This window comes from Orcinus orca, chromosome 2 (genome assembly GCF_937001465.1).
Source record: "Orcinus orca chromosome 2, mOrcOrc1.1, whole genome shotgun sequence".
Classification (NCBI taxonomy): domain Eukaryota; kingdom Metazoa; phylum Chordata; class Mammalia; order Artiodactyla; family Delphinidae; genus Orcinus; species Orcinus orca.
In genome coordinates this window covers 114,815,182-114,835,122 of record NC_064560.1, presented here as the reverse complement: position 1 = coordinate 114,835,122, position 19,941 = coordinate 114,815,182, and the positions used below count along the sequence as shown (strand labels likewise).

General features: G+C 39.2%; 1 protein-coding gene across 9 annotated transcripts in view; it reads right to left on the bottom strand.

Annotated features, from left to right (window-relative positions):
- Nucleotides 1-19,941, bottom strand: part of TP53BP1 (tumor protein p53 binding protein 1) — a 68,685-nt gene that overhangs the window by 16,688 nt on the left and 32,056 nt on the right. For 3 of the 9 annotated variants that reach the window (XM_004273930.4, XM_033435628.2, XM_033435626.2), the window contains exons 13-18: nt 19,223-19,342; nt 18,248-18,451; nt 14,791-14,848; nt 12,811-12,903; nt 7,490-7,973; nt 3,784-3,936 (exon numbers count right to left, since the gene is read on the bottom strand). In XM_004273930.4, coding sequence (XP_004273978.1) covers nt 3,784-3,936; nt 7,490-7,973; nt 12,811-12,903; nt 14,791-14,848; nt 18,248-18,451; nt 19,223-19,342 — 1,112 coding nt within the window. Of the gene's footprint in view, nt 1-3,783; nt 3,937-7,489; nt 7,974-12,810; nt 12,904-14,790; nt 14,849-18,247; nt 18,452-18,616; nt 19,200-19,222; nt 19,343-19,941 lie in introns of those variants that run through there. The other 6 variants (XM_033435635.2, XM_033435638.2, XM_033435629.2 and 3 more) reach the window with 6 other exon arrangements.

The window sequence follows — 19,941 nt, the reverse complement described above, 5'->3', positions numbered from 1 at the left end:
TCTTTCCATACCTCTACTACAGCAACCACAAGTTCTGGATTTGTTGCATGTCAAGTGTAAATAAGCTCCTAAGAGAATAGAGACCCTGTCTTTTTATCTTCTTAGTCTCAGTGCCCACCATAGTGCTAGGAACACAGCAAAAAAGAAGCTGCTGGTAAATAAATGAATAAAATTTTTAAAATATGATAAACAAAGGCTACAAGAGATGAGGGAAGGAAAGTTCCCAGAATCCTCTGACGTCAACCTGTCCACCTTCACACCTCTACACATCTTTGGGCTGCCCACCAAGTGTACTGTTCCCACATCTGTGCTCTTAACTTTCTGCCTCTGTGCCTTTGCTCACCAAGCCTTCTTTCTATATAGAACACCCTTTCCCTGTATCTCCCAATATCTAAAAGCTTCAGTGTCCAACTCAAGTACTTTCTGGCCCTCACCCAGAAAGGCTTTATCAAAATTCTCTTCAGACACGTTTCCTCCTCTTTTGAACTACTACACACACCTTCCGTTTGACACACATCCCTTTCACTCTCAAGAGACAGCACAATGTAGTAGTTAGGAATGCAGGCTGTGGAATTAGACTGCCTGGGATGAATTCTAGTTCCTCTGTTTATTAGCTTTGTAGCATTAAGCAAGTGATTTTAACTTGCTATGTCAGTTTCTTGAGTGCAAAATGGGAATAACAATATCCACCTCACAGCTTAGTTGTGAGAATTAAATGAGTTAAATCACATAAAAGTCCTTAGAATAGTGCCTGGCAGAAATAGAGACACAGATGTAAAGAACAAACGTACGGACACCAAGGGAGGAAGGTGGTGGGGTGGTGGGGTGTGATGAATTGGGAGATTGGGATTGACATGTATACACTAATATGTATAAAAATAGATAACTAATAAGAAACTGCTGTGTAAAAAATAAATAAAATTTAAAAATTAAAAAAAAAGAGTGCCTGGCATATAGCTAGTGCTCAATAAATGTTATTTGCTATTACTATTTTAATTATGGCAAGTGTTTCCCAAACTATGTAACATAGGTGTATAATACACATTACTTTAAAAAATGCTGGGCTTCCCTGGTGGCGCAGTGGTTGAGAGTCCGCCTGCCGATGCAGGGGACACGTGTTCGTGCCCCGGTCTGGGAAGATCCCACATGCTGCGGAGCAGCTGGGCCCATAAGCCATGGCCACTGAGCCTGCGCGTCTGGAGCCTGTGCTCCGCAAAGGGTGAGGCCACAACAGTGAAAGGCCCACGTACCGCAAAAAAAAAAAGTTCAATAGTCAAATAAATTTAGGAAATGCTGTGTTACACAATAAAATAGATTTTTAAAAATATTTATTCATTTACTTTGGCTGCGCCGGTTCTTAGTTGTGGAGTCTCTGTTGTGGTGTGCGGGATCTTTTAGTTGTAGCATGTGGGCTCATAGTTGTGGCATGCATGCAGGCTCTAGCTCCCCGACCAGGGATTGAACCTGGGCCCCTGCATTGGGAGCACGGAGTCTTACCCACTGGACAACCAGGGAAGTCCCAAAATAGGTATCTTTACTGGAGGGCTTCTTAGACCCTTTAATGTAATATGCACTCTGAATCTCCATGGTGGGGGAGGGGGCAGTTACAGCACTAGGTGTTTTCTCAAACTTAGTATTTATGACCATGGAACTTTGTTTTCCCTCTCAGAGTATCTAGCAGGCCTGCTGTTTCCAAAAATATACTTTAGAAAGCACCATAAAAAATATTAAATAAAGTAATATGTTTAACACTTAAAACTAGTACCTGGCACATAGTTCAGTGTAGACTACAATAGTTACAAAAACTTTTCATGAAAGCAAATTTTTTCTATAAAGCTGCTAAGCTCACAATTTTTCCAAAATAGTAATAACACTGAAAAAAATTTTGTAAACATAAAATTGAAGGTAAATCAACGTTTTAAAAGAATTATTTCTGGAACTTAGTGTATAATAAATAAAGAATTGGGAACTCCCTGGCGGTCCAGTTGTTAGGACTCCATGCTTTCACTGCTGAGGGCCCAAGTTCAATTCCTAGTCGGAGAACTAAGATCCTGCAAGCTGCACAGCATGGCCAAAAAAAAAACAAAGACAATTTCTCAAACTAATATAAAATCCTTTCTGACATGAGGGCCACAATGGCCCAATAATGAACAATAGCAATAATATGTTCCACTTAAAACTATATACCAGTTTTGGACTTCCCAGGTGGCACAGTGGTTTAGAATCCACCTGCCAATGCAGTGGACATGGGTTCGAGCCCTGGTCCGGGAAGATCCCACATGCTGCAGGGCAACTAAGCCCGTGCGCCACAACTACTGAGCCTATACTCTAGAGCCCGCATGCCACAACGAGAGAAGCCACTGCAATGAGAAGTCCGCGCACCGCAATGAAGAGTAGCCCCGCTCACCGCAACTAGAGAAAGCCTGCTCGCCGCAACTAGAGAAAAGCCCGCACGTAACAACAAAGACCCAACACAGCCAAATAAATAAATTTATTTTAAAAATTTCAAAAAAAATAAATAAAACTATACACCAGTTTAATTCTCCCTGAGCACAACCTCCTATATGGCTACCTGGCAGAATTAAAGAAAAGTGCTTGACTAAGGAATAGCATAGCTATGCCTCTTATCAATTACTAAAATGGTTCCCAGATATTAACATATATACCAAGAAAAAAGTGCCAGATCTTTAATTCTAGAAAATCTCTCTAACCTCAGCAAGTATTAGATCTAAACAAAGTCAGCATACAACGTTGTACACTATAACAGTCAATAAACACCAATATTAATGCTGACACTGGGAATGAGTCCATAATGAATCCTACTAAGAAATAAAGGTTCATCTCCAGGACTTCCCTGGTGGCGCAGTGGTTAAGAATCTGCCTGCCAATTCAGGGCACATGGGTTCGAGCCCTGGTCTGGGAAGACCCCACATATCGTGGAGCAACTAAGCCTGTGCGTCACAACTACTGAAGCCCACGAGCCCTAGAGCCCACGCACCACAACCACTGAGCCCGAGTGCTGCAACTACTGAAGCCCGTGCACCTAGAGCCTGTGCTCCATCGCAAGAGAAGCCACCGCAATGAGAAGCCCACGCGCCGCACTGAAGAGTAGCCCCCGCAGCAACAAAGACCCAACGCAGCCAAAAAAATAAATTAAATAATTAAAAAAAAAAAAGGTACATCTCCTACTAACGGGTTCATAACCACACACGAATGGAAACTAAGACCAATGAGTAAAAAATGGTAACACGTGAGAAAACAGTGAGAAACGATGAGAAAATACATGCAGCTAAGCAGGGAGTTCTACACTTCATTAGTTTCCACGGATTAAAAATAACACGTAACAGGGAACTATATTCAACATCCTGGGATAAACCATAATGGAAAACAATATAAAAAAGAAAGCATGTCTCTATGTGTATAACTGAGTAACTTTGCTGTACAGCAGAGATGGACACAACAGTGTAAATCAACTACAATTAAAAAAAATTTTTTTTAAACACATAAAATCTTTACACATGAGAGAGATTTATCAATCTGTTCTTTATAGATACAGAGTGCATGATGGGATTGGTTAAATAAGTGACCAGAGGTCAAACAGCAAACCCATAGTTGGGAAAGACAGAACTCAGAACTCTAGCCCAGTTGTTATACTTTCTCATAAAAGGATTAAAGAAAACAGTGTTAGTAGCTAGTTGTATAGGGAAGAGGGGAGCAGGTAGAGAGCCAGGGTAATTCTTCTATTGAAAAAAATTTGCCACATAGACCCACAGTGTACATTACCTCAGTTACTTTTCTTTCTACCTCTGTTCCGTCCACATAATACACATCTGTGATGACACGAGTGACAAGTGTGCGAACCTCACGAATTGTTCTCATGTGGCGATGCAAGACATGGCCATGAGGGGGCTGAGGCATATCAAACTCTTCCTCTCCCTATGATAAAAAATAGAGAGTCTCACCGCAAACTGTCAGAATCACAAGTCAACTGCTTCATGATGAGCACTGTTCAGAGGTTCCATGAATCTAATGTGATGGAATTTTCCCGTTGCTTTGTTTCTATTCACCTATAGGTAACACTAGGGATGGACCAGCTGTCTAGCCAGAGGCTAGGAAAAGTCTGTATCAGTTTCACCTAAAACAACCTATTCCTGCCTAAATTAAAAGCATAACATCTAGCACTTATATCTAGGATATTTAAGTGAAACTTTGACCCCCTAAAAGCACATTGAGATTGTAATCCTTCTGATTTTGTTGCCGACTTGTCAATCAGCATTCAAGTTTACACTTACAACAGGCTCTTCAGATGGAAGGCATTCTTTAGAACTTTATATAAAGCAATAACATCTGTTAGTCTCAGTGCAGTCTGTTTTTTCTGCATTAGTAAGTGAAAACTACGGTATATTTATACCTGGAACAAGACACACTGATTTCTCCTAGAATTAAATATGAAATATTTGATCTATTCCAAGTAAGAGATTGTAACTAAAGAGTTGAGCTAGTGTCCAGAAACAGAGAACATTAGCAAATTAGGATTTCATATCTAGTTGCACCATAATCAGTTATATATTTTAAATAAGACCCTACATTTTTATGACAACTGTTACCTACATGTTTTCTCATAACACCTAGATCACATTTATCCATATCCAAGCCCCCCACCCCCCTTCTACCCCATGGCTCTGCAATTGTGAAAGAAAATGCACACTTTTTTCTCCCACCTTATTTCCCCTATAGTAGACTGATTTTACTTTCTGCAGTCAGTGTCAAGGTATCTAAGTCTTTCAAAAGAGTTATATTTACCACTGCAATAATGAGTCTGGTTTTTTCCCGATAGTGTGGTAGTAATTTACCTAATTTCTCTGAATAATTTGCACTCCAACTTCATGTTAGGGGTGAAATATCTACTAAAATTATGTGAATAAATATAAATAAAATAAAATGCGTGGAAACTTATTCAACCAATTCCTTAAAATACTTCTGTATATACAACTCTGGTTAATGAATGGTCAGGGCATACGTCAGTCATCAGGGTGTATCAGAGCCATGGCAGCCTGGACTTCCTGCCTGCACACACAGGGGTCTAAAAGGTTTCAGTGCGCTTTATATGTCCCTGAAATGCGGCCAAAAAGCCTCCCTGTATTCTTCCATTACAACAGCCAGACAAATGATCACTTCAAGAGACATACCTAAATAAACATGTCTGATAGAATAAGAAAGGAGAGAAGGGAAAAAGGGCAGATAAAAAGAAAGTTATGCTTACTCTCTTCAAATAGTCTTCTGAAAAGAGGTTTCTGTAAAGATAAATAGCTCGAGGATCTTGTTATAATTAAGGGAAGATAAAATAAAAATAAAACCGCACTTTCACTTCATAGAAAACCTGGCTCTAGGCCCACTTGACACATAAATGGAAATTTAAGGAATGTCAAATGTAGGCTGCCTATGTTTTTCTCTGAGTACTGAACTGAGTCCTACCCAGACTGCAAGCGATAAAAAAGCACTGATGTTTGGAAAACCTCCATACAGCGTTCCTCATTTTCCAACCATTCTTCAAAAGATGGCACATCAACCCCAATTTCTGTTACTGTACCCACCATTTATATTTTTTAATTGCGGTAAAATATACTTAACATAAAATTTACCATTTTAACCATTTTTAAATAAACAGTTTGTAGCATTATGTACATTCACATTATTGTAAAAACATCACCATATCCACCTCCAGAACTTTTTTATCTTTCTCAACAGAAACTCTGTACCCAATCTGCATCTGTATTTTTTTAGCACTTTTCTTTCCTTAGCAGGAGCAACTAGCTCTTAAATATGTCATTTCACTCTGTATGACATAGTAGTAGTACAGCATAAGTGGTGGTTGTGCTGGTAACAGCTGCAGTAGTAGTAGTTAAAACAATAATAATCAATAGGTTGTAGCAGTAGCCAACACATATTGAGCATTTACTGTGTGTCAGACCCAGTGCTAAGAGCTTTGCAAACTTTATCTCAACTTTCACAACATCCAGATGCTGTCTGACTCCAAAGCCTGAGCTCTGGCTCACTGGCTCCTATCATCATGTTGAGACAGGAACAGAAATTATTTCCCTATTTGACAGAGGGAGAATATGAAGAAGTAAAAGAAAATACAATCTAGTGGCACCCACATGATTGCTGTCTTTAAGATAAACTCTTTTTATAAAGGCAGAGAAACCTAATTACTATGTGGCAGAATCAAACACTTTAAATTAAGGGCGAAAATAAACAGCTGCAAAATAGGGTCTGATGTGCTACAGCCCCTATATCCAAAAGGCTATGCTATTTTGAATCTTCCTGAATTGATAAGGTCTTAGGTCTCAGAGGCTGTGTTACTATAAAAGGCTAATATAAACAGAATTTTTGGAGAGGCATGGATAAACAGAACAAGACTACACAAGCTGTGATTTAAAAACAGAAAAGCAACATAGCATAATGAAAAGAATACCGATTCTGAAGTCAGATATGCTGAGTTCAAATTCCAGTTCTGCCACCTACTGATGGCAAAATCTTGGGCAAGTTACTTAACCTCTCTTCAGCTTGGTTTCTTTACCTGTGAAATGGGAATAATAATACCAACCTCATGGGTTGTCTTGAGCACAATGCTGATATACTGTAGGTGTTCAATAAATAGGAATTATTTTATTTTTATAAAACAAACAACTTGGACCATTCGAATGTGAGGCACATCACTAGTGAAGCTTTCCTAGGCAGATCCCAAGTGAAGATGATCTACCAGAGCAACTGAAAAGGCAATTTAACCACTATTACTAATGGAATTTTATGAACTTCCTCTTGTTAGCATGTACATTACTACCACCACTTCTTACCCACTCAATTTTCACTAGTACCTACACTTCCCTACTCTATTCCCAAGAAGCTGTTCTTCTTCCAGTCTCACGTTCATCAGCCCCAAACCTTTTCTTCCCAGTATGTCTATTCCCAGCCTCTTTCTGCAGTCCCTGGTCACCTGGGGACTTTCCCTGTTAGTGTTCTTTGTTTACAATACTGTGATAAACTATCCTTCATGCTTCCTCTACTCCTTCCTCCTTTACTTTCTACTCTCTCAGTTCCTGGGAACATTGGTTAAATAGACTTGGGGGACAAGCAATTAGCTCTTATGGTTATAAAGGAGGATGAGAAATGATGGCAGAAGGAAAGACTGAATGTAGAAAAGTATTACAGGACCCAGACTATATTCCTGGCTTTCTCTTCCAGTAAAGACCTACTTGACAAACTCTAGTACTATTCCATTTCCCTGAAAGATTATCTTATTGGCTATAGCTACCCATAATTTTCACTACCCTATCCCAATCCTGGATGAATTGTTTTTATCCTTTAACCACTGGTCTGTATAAAACTGTTAAGAATTATCATTAAGTACAAGTACCACAACTTAAATTCTCTGGGAATCCAGAAAGTTGAAAACAGGGCCCCTGAGGTACCCTGTATGTTCTCTCACCTGGCTATGGAGTGACTCTGTATCATCCCCAGGAGCACTGACTGGTTTCTCACCACTCCCCCTCTCAGTCTGAACTGTGGCATCTTGTTTTCCAGAGTTCTGGTCCACTGTACTGGTCCCTTGTTCACACACATTCTTTACAGTCTGAGTTGCTGCTGAAACAGTTTCGGGGACCCAGAGGGAATGCTCTATGGTCTGGATTCCTACGTTATTTTGGCTGGGCCTTTCAATCAAGGCTTCACTAGATTTTTCCTGACTGGTATTCTGTCCTTCTTTCTGGCCTTCTGGCATATCTGTCTCCATTGCTTCCCCTTGAGGACTGGATGGCTCCTGTGTGGCCATCTCCAGGGAGGTAGGAGAAGCAGGGTCTTTGATAGGACTACTGGGCTTCATAGGCTGTTGACTCTGGCTGGTCCTTTGGTCACCTTCTAATTTTCCCTTCTCCTCTTCATCTTGAGTGCTTGGAAAATGCAGCAAGTTCCCCCTGAAAATCAAGCACATAAAGAAACCATGTCAAAAAAAAGAAACCATATCAAGTAAGCAAGTGTATACGTGAGTGTGAGTGTGAGTGTGTGTGTGTGCGTGTGTCAAGGGGGAACCATAATTTGACACTCTGAGATATGTGGGGAAGGGTGAAAATGAGGTGACCGAGTATATGACCTTACAAGATTTCTCATCATAATTTCACTCCTGTGAAAAAAGAACGGTGCACAGGACTATTCCACCATGATGGTAAAATAGCCATAAAATTTCTTCTCTCCATTAGCTATGAACTCTGAAAACTGACACAGGAAAATAAGGTAAACAAAGGATGCAAAACCATTATTGAAGTCATAAACACTGAAGGCAACTTAGGGATCTACTTCAAAACAGATCAATTAGGTCAAGATGTCTCATTTGGCTTTATTAATGGTTCTAATATTCCTTAAATGACTCCTAGCATTCTAGATACTGTTCATTACACCCCTTGACTAACCCAATCTGTAAAGGAAAGAGTTGTAGGTGAGATTCTATCTTTACTAGCTATATTGACATTATCTACAACTAACCATTTCAGAATGACTTGGTTCCTCACAGTTCAGGGTATTTCTTTTCATTAGTCTTCCCATTTGGCTATCAGTGATTTATTCATATATCCCACAAGCATTTGATGCATGTCTCCTACAAACCAGATACCATGAAGCCCTGAGGTGCCTAGGAGCTTTCTTAAATGCTCTCAACAATACACCAGAATAAACAGGCCCAGATTAACTCCAAGTGAGCAGGTTACACAGAAACTTGACATTCACATCTTATTCATCTCCACACTTAAAACACTTAACACGGGGTTTAATATAAAGCGCTTAGGGCTTCCCTGGTGGCGCAGTGGTTGAGAGTCCGCCTGTCATCTCCACACTTAAAACACTTAACACGGGGTTTAATATAAAGTGCTTAGGGCTTCCCTGGTGGCGCAGTGGTTGAGAGTCCGCCTGCCGATGCATGGGACACGGGTTCGTGCCCCGGTATGGGAAGATCCCACATGCCGTGGAGCGGCTGGGCCCATGAGCCATGGCCGCTGCGCCTGCGCGTCCGGAGCCTGTGCTCCGCAACTGGAGAGGCCACAACAGTGAGAGGCCCGCGTACAGCCAAAAAATAAAAATAAATTAAAAAAAATAATAAAGTGCTTAATAAATTTACTTTCAACAAAAGAATGTTCTCTCAATCAATTAACTGCAAAAATCTACTTTCAGATTAACTAATTGTATAACTGTGTTCATCATATAGAAAATGCCCGTAACTTCTAACTTTTTAGTAAACCATAAGTTGAATGCATCACTGTACTATAAAAAACAACATCCTAATGCATTTTTAGGTTGTGTTAAATATATAATAACCAAAATAAGATAAAAAGAAGCCATTCTGAACTGACCATGGAAAAACATCTGGAATGTTTCAGGTCATCATATTTTACAAAGCATAAACTGAGATATACCCAGAAGATAACATCCAGGATGATAAAGGGTCTAGAAACTATGTCACATGCTGTTGTGTTTGGCCAGAGAAACATGGAGCCATCTAGACAGAAAAAGCTGTCTCCAACTTAGGAGGAGCTCTCACCCTTAGAAGCTGAACTGACCTGGGTAGACAGAAAAAAGAAGCATGAAGAACTCTTTGGGGCTTGCTCTGCTCTGGATCTTGGAGAAGAAAGAGAAAAGGAGAAGTCTCTGAGGTTTCTATCTTGTGCAGCTCAGTTTACCAAAACAGGAGATCAAAGTGGGATTTAGAAAAGAGTTCTAGCCAAAGAGAGCCTGGTATGCATTTGGTTGTTAGAGCCTGTGTCTTCTCTGTCAGGAACCTCAACTGAATGGGGATATATGGTCCAGTGAAGAATAGGTAAGAATAAGATCACCAGAAGACAGACGAATAACACCTACCTGGTTTATAAGTGATCATACATATAAATTACTTAGCACAGTGCTAGATACACAGCAGATGTTCATTGATATTAGTTGCATAAGACAAAGTATGAACTGAATACCCATGTTTGAATCTTTAAGACATCTAACATATCAACAGCTGAGCAATAATGAAAGTGAGCCAAAAGCTAGAAGGGACAAGACTTGATTAACCATTTCAAGAATTCAATTACCATTGTTCCCCACACTTTAAATAAGCCTAGACATTTTACCTCAGAAGCTATTTATTTAGTGTAGAACTTCCGAATAGAGTTTTACTTCTAAAACAAAGCTTTATTTTTTTTCTTTGTTTTATTTTTGACTTTTTAATTCTTAATTGACAAATATTAGGCTGCTTTTTTCTCCCAAACTGTTAATTGGAACTCCTCTCTCTCTAAAGACTAAAGGTATCTCATTGCAACATCAGCAATATTCAGCAGATTCCTGTCAAATACCAGAATTTTGGTATCTATCTTTCTTGGGTTAGCATCAGTCAAATAAATAAATGATGTTCAAATCACAGTCACTTCCCTCCAAGAAACATCTGTCATAAAGATGTGGTATATTAATCTCCCAAGAAACAATAAAGAAGGAAACTTCAGTACCAGAAAAGAGACAGAAGAAATTCAATAATTGTAAGAAGGACCACACTTCTCTTTCTTCATTAGTTCCAGCTACACAATTCTACTCTGGTCACTATATGTCAGATTTAGAAACTGATACAAAGAAAGCAAATTTTAGCAGGGAAAGCCTGGGTAAAATTAATCCAAAGTGAAACATGGAAGAAAAAACCTCCATATTTAATAAATTTCTAACCATTCTGTTTTGAGTGTAGGTCTGTCTGCGGAGGAACTGGAATCAAAACCAGCTGGAGTGCTTCCCTGGTGGCACAGTGGTTAAAAATCTGCCTACCAATGCAGGGGACACGGGTTCAATCCCTGATCCAGGAAGATCCCACATGCTGCGGAGCAACTAGGCCCGTGCGCCACAACTACTGAGCCAGTGTTCTAGAGCCCGCGAGCCACAAATACTGAAGCCCATGCGCCTAGAGCCCGTGCTCTGCAACTAGAGAAGCCACTGCAATGAGAAGCCCGTGCACCCCAACGAAGACCCAATGCAACCAAAAATAAAAAATAAATAAATTTTAAAAAAACCAACAACAAAAAACAGCTGGATTCTCAGGCCCTTGTTCTACCAAGGTTGAACAAAAATCACCAGCATCCTAGTCTCTCTATTTTAAAACAGTCTCTAGTGGGAAGCAGCTGCATAGCACAGGGAGATCACTTCGGTGCTTTGTGACCACCTAGAGGGGTGGGATAGGGAGGGTGGGACGGAGGGAGATGCAAGAGGGAAGAGATATGGGGACATATGTATAACTGATTCACTTTGTTATAAAGCAGAAATTAACACACCATTGTAAAGCAATTATACTCCAATAAATATGTTTAAAAAAAAGTCTCTATTTTAAAATAGGAAGGCAATACGATGCAATCAATTAATTTCCTAATTGCTGGGTCAACACCATACCATTTTTGGAATAAAACAAGGTGGCATTTCGCCTAACAAGCCTCCTGATACAACAGAGGATATCATCTGGGCTATCTGATTCCCAAAAATACCAACAAGTTCACATTTAATCATCAGAATGTCCAATAAAAGCACTGACATGTTTCTCTTAAATATTTCTATCAGTAAGGAACACAGAAATTATGTTGCAGGGAATTCCCTGGCAGTCCCGTAGTTAGGACTCTGCACTCTCATTACCGAGGGCGTGGGTTCAATCCCTAGTTGGGGAACTAAGACCCTGCAAGCCACGGTGCAGCCAATAAAAAAAGAAAAAAATAAATTATGTTGCAAATAACACTATTAGGAATATACCTGTTGACAAAACATTATTATATTCCTTAATTACAAAATCATTGATTTCTAGAGATAAAAGATTCCACTTCATAATGATAATACAAACTTATTCCATTGCCATTACTTATTTCCCTATACTAAATATAAGAACCACATATTCCAAACAAGATACTTTTCTAATAGAGAAGAAATACTTTGTAATTCAAAAAATTTTTTCCCACTTCAGAGCTGTTCTAAGAGATGAAGGAGTAAAGAAATTATGGGAATTTTTTAAGTCCATCGAGTCTGACAAACTTTAAATTTGAGATGTTGAACATCTATCTCAGTTTTGCCATATGGGAAATTAAAGAGAAATAAAAAGTCTGTTAAAAGTAAACATTTTCGGCACTTCCCTGGTGGCGCAGTGGTTAAGAATCTGCCTGCCAATGCAGGGGACACAGGTTCGAGCCCTGGTCTGGGAAGATCCTACATGCCACAGAGCAACTAAGCCTGTGCACCACAGCTACTGAGCCTGTGCTCTACAGTCCACGAGCCACAACTACTGAAGCCCACGCGCCTAGAGCCCAGTGCTCCGCAACAAGAGAAGCTACCGCAATGAGAAGTGTGTGCACAGCAATGAAGAGCAGCCCCCGCTCACCGCAACTAGAGAAAGCCCTCACACAGCAACGAAGAAGACCTGACGCAGCCATAAATAAATAAATAAAGTTAATTAAAAAAGTAAACATTTTCAAACTAAGTAAAAGGAAATAATCTTAGAAATACAGAATGATATATTTTCATAAGTTTATGAAGACTGAATCATTTTAAATTGATAGAACTGGCAGATAAAGACAAAAATCTGTATCTATAAAATATTTAATAAAATTTCTGACATCTTATTTATAAATCCACCTAGAATATGTCACAGTCCCTCAGATAAAAGAGTAAGCTCAAGTTCACAAAACAGTAGCAGTATATTCCAGATTTTGCTACCAACCATTTTGTGAATCAATGTAGCCCAAAAGATGCTATGAAAATAATGCTTGCCTGATGGGTACAGAGGGGGAATCCTGACTTCGAGCCTCATCCTCTTGCGGGGCTTCACAGACACAGCTAAACGCAGACATGGTCTTCTGGGGACTAAGAAACAAATTAAAGCAATATACTGTGTTAGTTCTGAAAGGAAAAGTACCTCTGGAAATTATCCTTTTAGGCACAGAGAGAATAAAATCCTTTCTCTGAATCTGAAAAATCTGAATACCAAATATTTGATGACATTAAGGAATCAATGTCAGTTTTAAAAGCATGATAGTAGTACTGTGGTTAAGTTCAAAGTAAAGAATTCTTATCTTTTAGAGACAGCATTGAAATATTTACAGATAAAATGATATAATGCTAGAATTAGCTTAAAAATAATCCAGTGGAGAGGAGAGTGCTGGAAGTATTTATAAATGAATCAAGACTAGTCATAAGTTGGTAATTTTTGACACTGGGTGATGAATATATGGTAGTTCATTATACTATTCTCTTTACTTTTGTATATGCTTGAAACCTTCAATAATGAAATGTGTGAGAGAGAAATAAGATGGCAGCAAGTAATCTGAACAGTGCCCAGTTACAGACAACACTTAAAAACAGCGGTACTGCTTCACCTAAATGCAGAGGAAGCAGTGATCATTTAAACTGTGCTACGTGCTACAGAGCTTACTTTAAATGATTTCTTATGGTGAACCCAATGGTAAAGTAAATAGTCAAAGATTCTTAAAATCTAGATTCTCATATACAAAATTTGCTTCACAACAATACCAGTGAATCTCATTCCATGATCCACCAATCCAACCCTCTGCCTCAAGTTTTTCCCCTATTTTTCCATCCCTACATTCCATCCAAAGGATCCAGGAATCTTCAGCAGCATATTCTGTTCTCTCTTAGCAAGCACATGTACAGACTAATAACAAGTTGTGTCGGGTACACAATTCTGTTAAAACCAAAGAGATTTCTTCAACATATCATTAAAGAGTCTTCAACTGAATAAGGATTCAAAGGTACTTATCTTTCAGATTAAATATGCAAAAACTCAGAAAACAACCAATCTCTCTAGACACAGCTTGGTACAAATCAAAGGATTCAGATGGGTCAGAAACTTCCAACTAAGGATCAAACTTAGTCTACAGACAAGCAGGAAATTTTATTTTTAAAAATCCTGATTTCTCTTTACAAATTTAAAGATTTGGCAGCAGTAGGTGTGCATGGTAATGACCGGCTGGAAATGAGCAAGGGCTAACCCCCCCTTTTAAATGGGACACACGTTCAGCTGGCCATCATCGTCAACATTTCATGCTCTTGCACCTAGCCTGCGCTTTACTTACGTACAGTACCTGTCTAGCCTGATTTAAGAATCCTCACTTATATTTCAACAACCGCTGGTAGTATTTTCATACTGGATGACTCACGCCAGAAACCAATGAAACAATTCTATTCTCACGGCCACCAGATGGCAAAGCTTACCACCAGAGCCTCAGGATGGGGTCATACTCATCCTCAAAGCATTACAGCATTCATGACAAAGCAAAAATAACACTTCAAGGCTGTAGCTAATTTGGCAGGCAGAAGAGAAAATGGCCTGAGGCGATGGTGGGGGGGGGGGGGCGGCGGGGTGTGGCGGCGGCGGGGTGTGGCAGCGGCGCCAGACCGTAAAAGGAAAAAGGTCTATGGCTATCTCGTTAACCCTGTTTCCTCACCAATAGCAAAAACAATCTCAATCTCACCCACAGAAAAAGAAGAAATGGCACTCCCACATGAACAAAAGGGAGAAAGGGAAACACCATTAAATATCTTATTCTAAGTATAGCAAAAGCTTTATTAAAGTATTAATAAGAAAGCCTAGGGTTACATTCAACACACTGCTAAACCCTTTATGCTGAAGTTTCATTTTAAGTTTTTTTCCTCTCTTGATAAATTATCTTCCCCTCATTACCAGTGGCTTTGTATATTAAACTACTCTAAATAGCAACCAGCTCTGGTTACCTGGTAACAGCCTCAGCAACAGCAGTAGATCCATTTTTTCTTTCACCAGTTGCTGGCTCTGAATAAAAACAAAAGCAAGTAAAGAAAGGAAAGAGAAACAGAACTCAGTATCACACCTTAAAACCTTCTCTTAAAAACCTGCTCAAACCCAATGATACTCTAAAATAATGCTTGGATTTCAGAAGCTTCTGAAGGCCTCCTTTCACTAAGACATAAAAAATTAATAATAAAAATGAAAAATAAAAACCTGCTTTACTAGTATTTGCAACAAATAATAAAAAGGAAATGGGTAAGAATAGTAAGTGAACATGAAAAGACTTATCATTTTTTTTTTTGCGGTACGCGGGCCTCTCACTGCTGTGGCCTCTCCCGTTGCGGAGCACAGGCTCCGGACGCGCAGGCTCAGCGGCCATGACTCACAGGCCCAGCCGCTCTGCGGCACGTGGGATCCTCCCGGACCGGGGCACGAACCCGTGTCCCCTGCATTGGCAGGCGGACTCTCAACCACTGCGCCACCAGGTATGTCTTTCTGACTTCTACCAATTTTCTTTCAAACTTCCTACAGAAGACTATTCAGTTTCTCCAGAAATACAATATAATGAATTACTAAGTAGTAACATTTAAAAATGAAAATGAAACTTCTGAATCTCAATCCATCTCTTCTCATACAAGTAAAAAAATTATGTAGTAAAAAAACACAAAATTAATAAACAAAAAAATTTTAATTTAAAAATTTTAAAACAAATTAAAAAAAACTTCTAAAAACGTTTATTAATCTGAAACTAACACAACATTGTAAATCAACTTCAATAAAAATTTTTTAAAAAGGAAAAACTTTAATAAAATCAATTATGTAGGAAAATGTCTCAGGTTCATGCACAAATTTTAAACAGTGTACAGTTTTAAAAGAACCCATACATAGAAGGTACTCAAGTTCTTCCCAAAGTGCTTTTGGGATAGATATTTGAAAAATAAAACACATTTTCAAGAAAGAATCTGTAGCAAAAATTAAAGGTCATACTGAAAAGAATCCCATAGTCTCAAAGCAATGCTACTAATGCCTAGAGATTAAAATTTGTTCATTTACAATTCATTCCAGCCTTAGAGAAAATAACAAATATTTTTAAACATTTCTAAAATAAGTCATAACCCAATATAATCTGAATAGTCCATCAAGGAGGCAGCTGAAGTTTGGTGGTTAGAGCACTGGCTCTGATACAGAAACCTGGTTCAGGCCCTGGCTCTAGCACTTAGCAGTCCAACCTGGGGGTAAACTTCATCTTCTGAATCAGTTTCCTCATCCATAAAATAGGGATAAAAAGGGACCAACACGGGAATTCCCTGGCAGTCCAGGTGGTTAAGACTCTGCACTGCACTTTCACTGCTGTGGGCCTGGGGTTCAATCCCTGGTCTGGGAACTAAGATCCCACAAGCTGCAAGACCAACCCTCATAGGTTTGTTGTGAGGATAAAATGAGGAAAACTGTGAGTATGGTGCCCGATTATCAGGAAAGGTAGGAAAATTTACTAATATGGTCATCTTTAACATTTAGCTCCATTTAAAAGGTCTTCCCAATTGTAATTTCAAATCTAAAGATTCAAAGCTACCATGTACTCTCTCTTGATAAGTCCTACTTGATTTCAGAGAAGATGACAGTAAGGATGGAAACATGAAATACTTTATTTCTACTGAGGTTCTAATTTTCAAATCAATAAGCACTGAGAAACAGAATAGCACTATAATTCAGAACCAGACTTCTGGTTCTTGGAACTACTTTGAATTCAGGCTACTTTATTTACTAGCTGTGTGACTCTAGAGAACATGCCCAACCTGTCTGTGCCTCAGTTTCCTTAGCTGTAAAATGAGAATAACAATAGGATCTACTTTACAGGTTTGTTATGAGATTTAATGAGCTGTACATGTATGGAATATATGCCTGGCATATAGTAAGAACTCAAAATATATTAGCTAAAATTTCTTTTCTTTGGTCTCAGAGAATGAGAAATCCTTATTCAAGTCCATTCACTCTATCTGTGGTCTTTGAAAGCTCCCCTTCCATCTCTCTCTCAGAGGTCTCATTTTTAACGCATCTCTCTTTTGGAGATTTCCTTTCAATCTATAAACCTGCTCAGGTATCCCTCAGTCTAAAAATGAAAAAAAAAAAACTCCTTCAGTCCTGTATTTCTCTCTAACTTGCCATATTTTTTCTTCCTTTCTCACATAAACTTCTCAAAAGTAGAATACATTTGCTGCCTCTTCTCCTCCCCTTCACTCCTCAATTACCTTCAGTATAGCTCCTACCCAAACCACTATACTGTAGTAGTTCTTGCTAGAGTCACCAAACGGATCCTAATTGCCAAGTCCAGTGTACATTTTCAGATATATCTTACTAGACCCTCACTTCTGCATATAACATTGTTGTCTTCTTTTAACTCTCCTTCCCTTAGGCTTCCATGGCGTTATACTCTCCTAGTCCTCTTCTTGGAATATTCCTTTACAATCTCCTTTATAAAACTTCTTCCTCTTCTAACGCCATTAAACCACTTTTACAAACTACCTAATGGAAGAATTATGAGCTTTAGAGTCAGATGGATCTGATTCACACTCCAGCTCCACCTCTTACCAATTACTGTAACCTCAGGTTTAAAACCTCTATTACTCTCAGTTTTCTCACCAATAAAATGGAAATAAGGATATCTACTTCAGAGTGCTATCATGAAAACAAAATGTAGATATAAAGTCATTCTATATTTTTTCCTCTCTCTTGCTTCCATATTTAACTGGTCCCAAGGTCCTCTCTATTCTACATTCATCTCTCAAATTCATCCCCTCACCTCCATCCCCACTACTAATGACCCCACTTCCTGGTTAAAGACTGCATTTGCCCGGCAGCAGAATAGAAAATGGGCAAGGAAAGGAATGATGAACAAAGGCACAAATTTTTCAAACATTCAGCTGATCCTTTAAAAAAAGCAAATCTGATCATATTACTCCCTTGCCTAAAATTCTTCAGCTGTTCAGCATGATGTAAAAGGCCTTTCAGAACCTAGTCCCGACTTTGCAGCCATTCCCTCATACCTTCTCTGTATTCTAGCCATACCAAACAACTTGCAATTAATGTGGGAAATAGCTAACATAAACCTACAATGTGAATCCACAATCCTAAATTTTCTACCCACTTCTGAACTCCTTCTGATTATGAAAACCAATTAGTTTATATAGACACAAGTTTAATACAGAGATACAAGCAGTACCACAGAGGTTACAAAACAGAACATCTGCAGTAACATTAACAGTGACTAGCCTAAAACAAAGAATTAAATTCATGAGAATAAGACTTTACAAATACATTTATAATTATAAAAGTATCATCATTAAAACTAGAAGAAAAATAATTAATACTTCCAGAAGATGTGGAGCTACTAGTTACCCAAGATTAATACAAAATAAAACTTACTTTCCAGACTAAACTGCAAAGACTCTTCACTCGCCTCAGTCTCAGGACTGACCAATTTCATTCTCAGACACAACTGATCACCCATTTCTGGGGCAGCCCCAGAATCTCCTTTTTCATTCCCAAGCATGGGGTCGTTGGTCTCCACCATGCTTTCAGACATGACATCACTGGTTGCTATGGTGCTTTCGGGATAGTTGCTAATACCTGAAAGAAGGGAGGCAGGGGGAAGGAAGGAAGAAAGAACACTAAAATACAAATATGAAAAATAACAATTCAAGGTCATCAATTTGCCTGTTTGGCTCCATAGCTCTGCAGGATTGAAGAGGATTCCTAGGATAGATCCTGTCACAAGTATCAACAACTACGCACTAGTATTGACACCTGGTCTTAAGAAGAGCAACAGGATTCAGTTCCACTTCTGCATCTGGACAAAGGATGCTGCATGAGCCCTCAGCCAACCCACATCTGCCAGCATCAAGCATAGGTAGCAGGAGACTCCAGACGGCATGATTGTTACCTCCCAGCACTGACTAGAGAAAACAAATAGGTTAATGTAGAAGACTACCAGCTGCTTCAGGGAAGGAGGATCTAAATTTTCTTCCCCTGTCAAGCAGCAGACTGATTAGCCAAGGTCCTGAATAAACAGTACTTCTACCCTACCTGCTACCTCTTCCTCATAAAACAGCTCTATATCATTGCTTAGCACTCAAGAGTCTATGGCCTTGCAAGTAATAGAATAAAATCTTTATAAATATTCTTTCTTCCTTCCTTCCATCCTTTCTTTCCTTCCTCTCATCACTGCTCAGCATCTCCTGGGAGTAAACTCATGGAATCAGACACCACAACCTTATTCTTCCTAAGACAAAAATCAATCTTATCAGCAGGCCCAACTCCTGAGATATAAAAGAATCACTGGCATAAAGAATGATATCTCAGAAATTCTGCTTTAAACATCATTACATTTTAATCACTCACCAATAGGAGTACTGTGTCTCTTGGGCTCCAATTTTAGATGCCCAATAAGAGGTGGAGTTGCACCAGTCAATGGTGGAATAACATCACCTTCTTTAGGCAAAGTAAAATGAAATGGAGTTTCTGGAGAAAACAAAAAACAAAACAAAACAATGATAAACAAAAAGGAAACCAAAACAGAAGTATAAAAAAAGCAAAAGTGAGGAGAACTGCAAGAAATATCTCAATTATTCTTTTCCTTTGCTCCCAAATTCTGCCTCATTCCCAACCCCCCTCACCAGGCCTCTCAACCAATTTACTACTATTTTCTCTGCTCTCTGTACAACCATCAACAGGACTGACACAAAGTAGACAATCAGGGGCCAGGCAAACAGAGGAAGCCCAAAAGTTTGGAGGCCTGAGGAAGATGGGGTCAAAAGGAACAGAGAAACGTCTGAGCCTCAAGACAGTAAGTACATATGGGGATACTCAGTGATACAAAGTTGGATAGTTCCAAATCTAGACGTTTTAATTTTGTGTAATGCTAACCCAAGGAGTTAATTTATAAGCTTTAGCAATCTGTAGGATTCTCTATGTTAAAATCTGATGTCAATACTTAAAATTTACAATCTACTGAAAGAGGTGACAAAGGATTTCATGGGCTAAAGCAGGGGTCCCCAACCACTGGGCCTGCTAGGAACCGGGCCGCACAGCAGGAGGTGAGCAGCGGCAAGCGAGGCTTC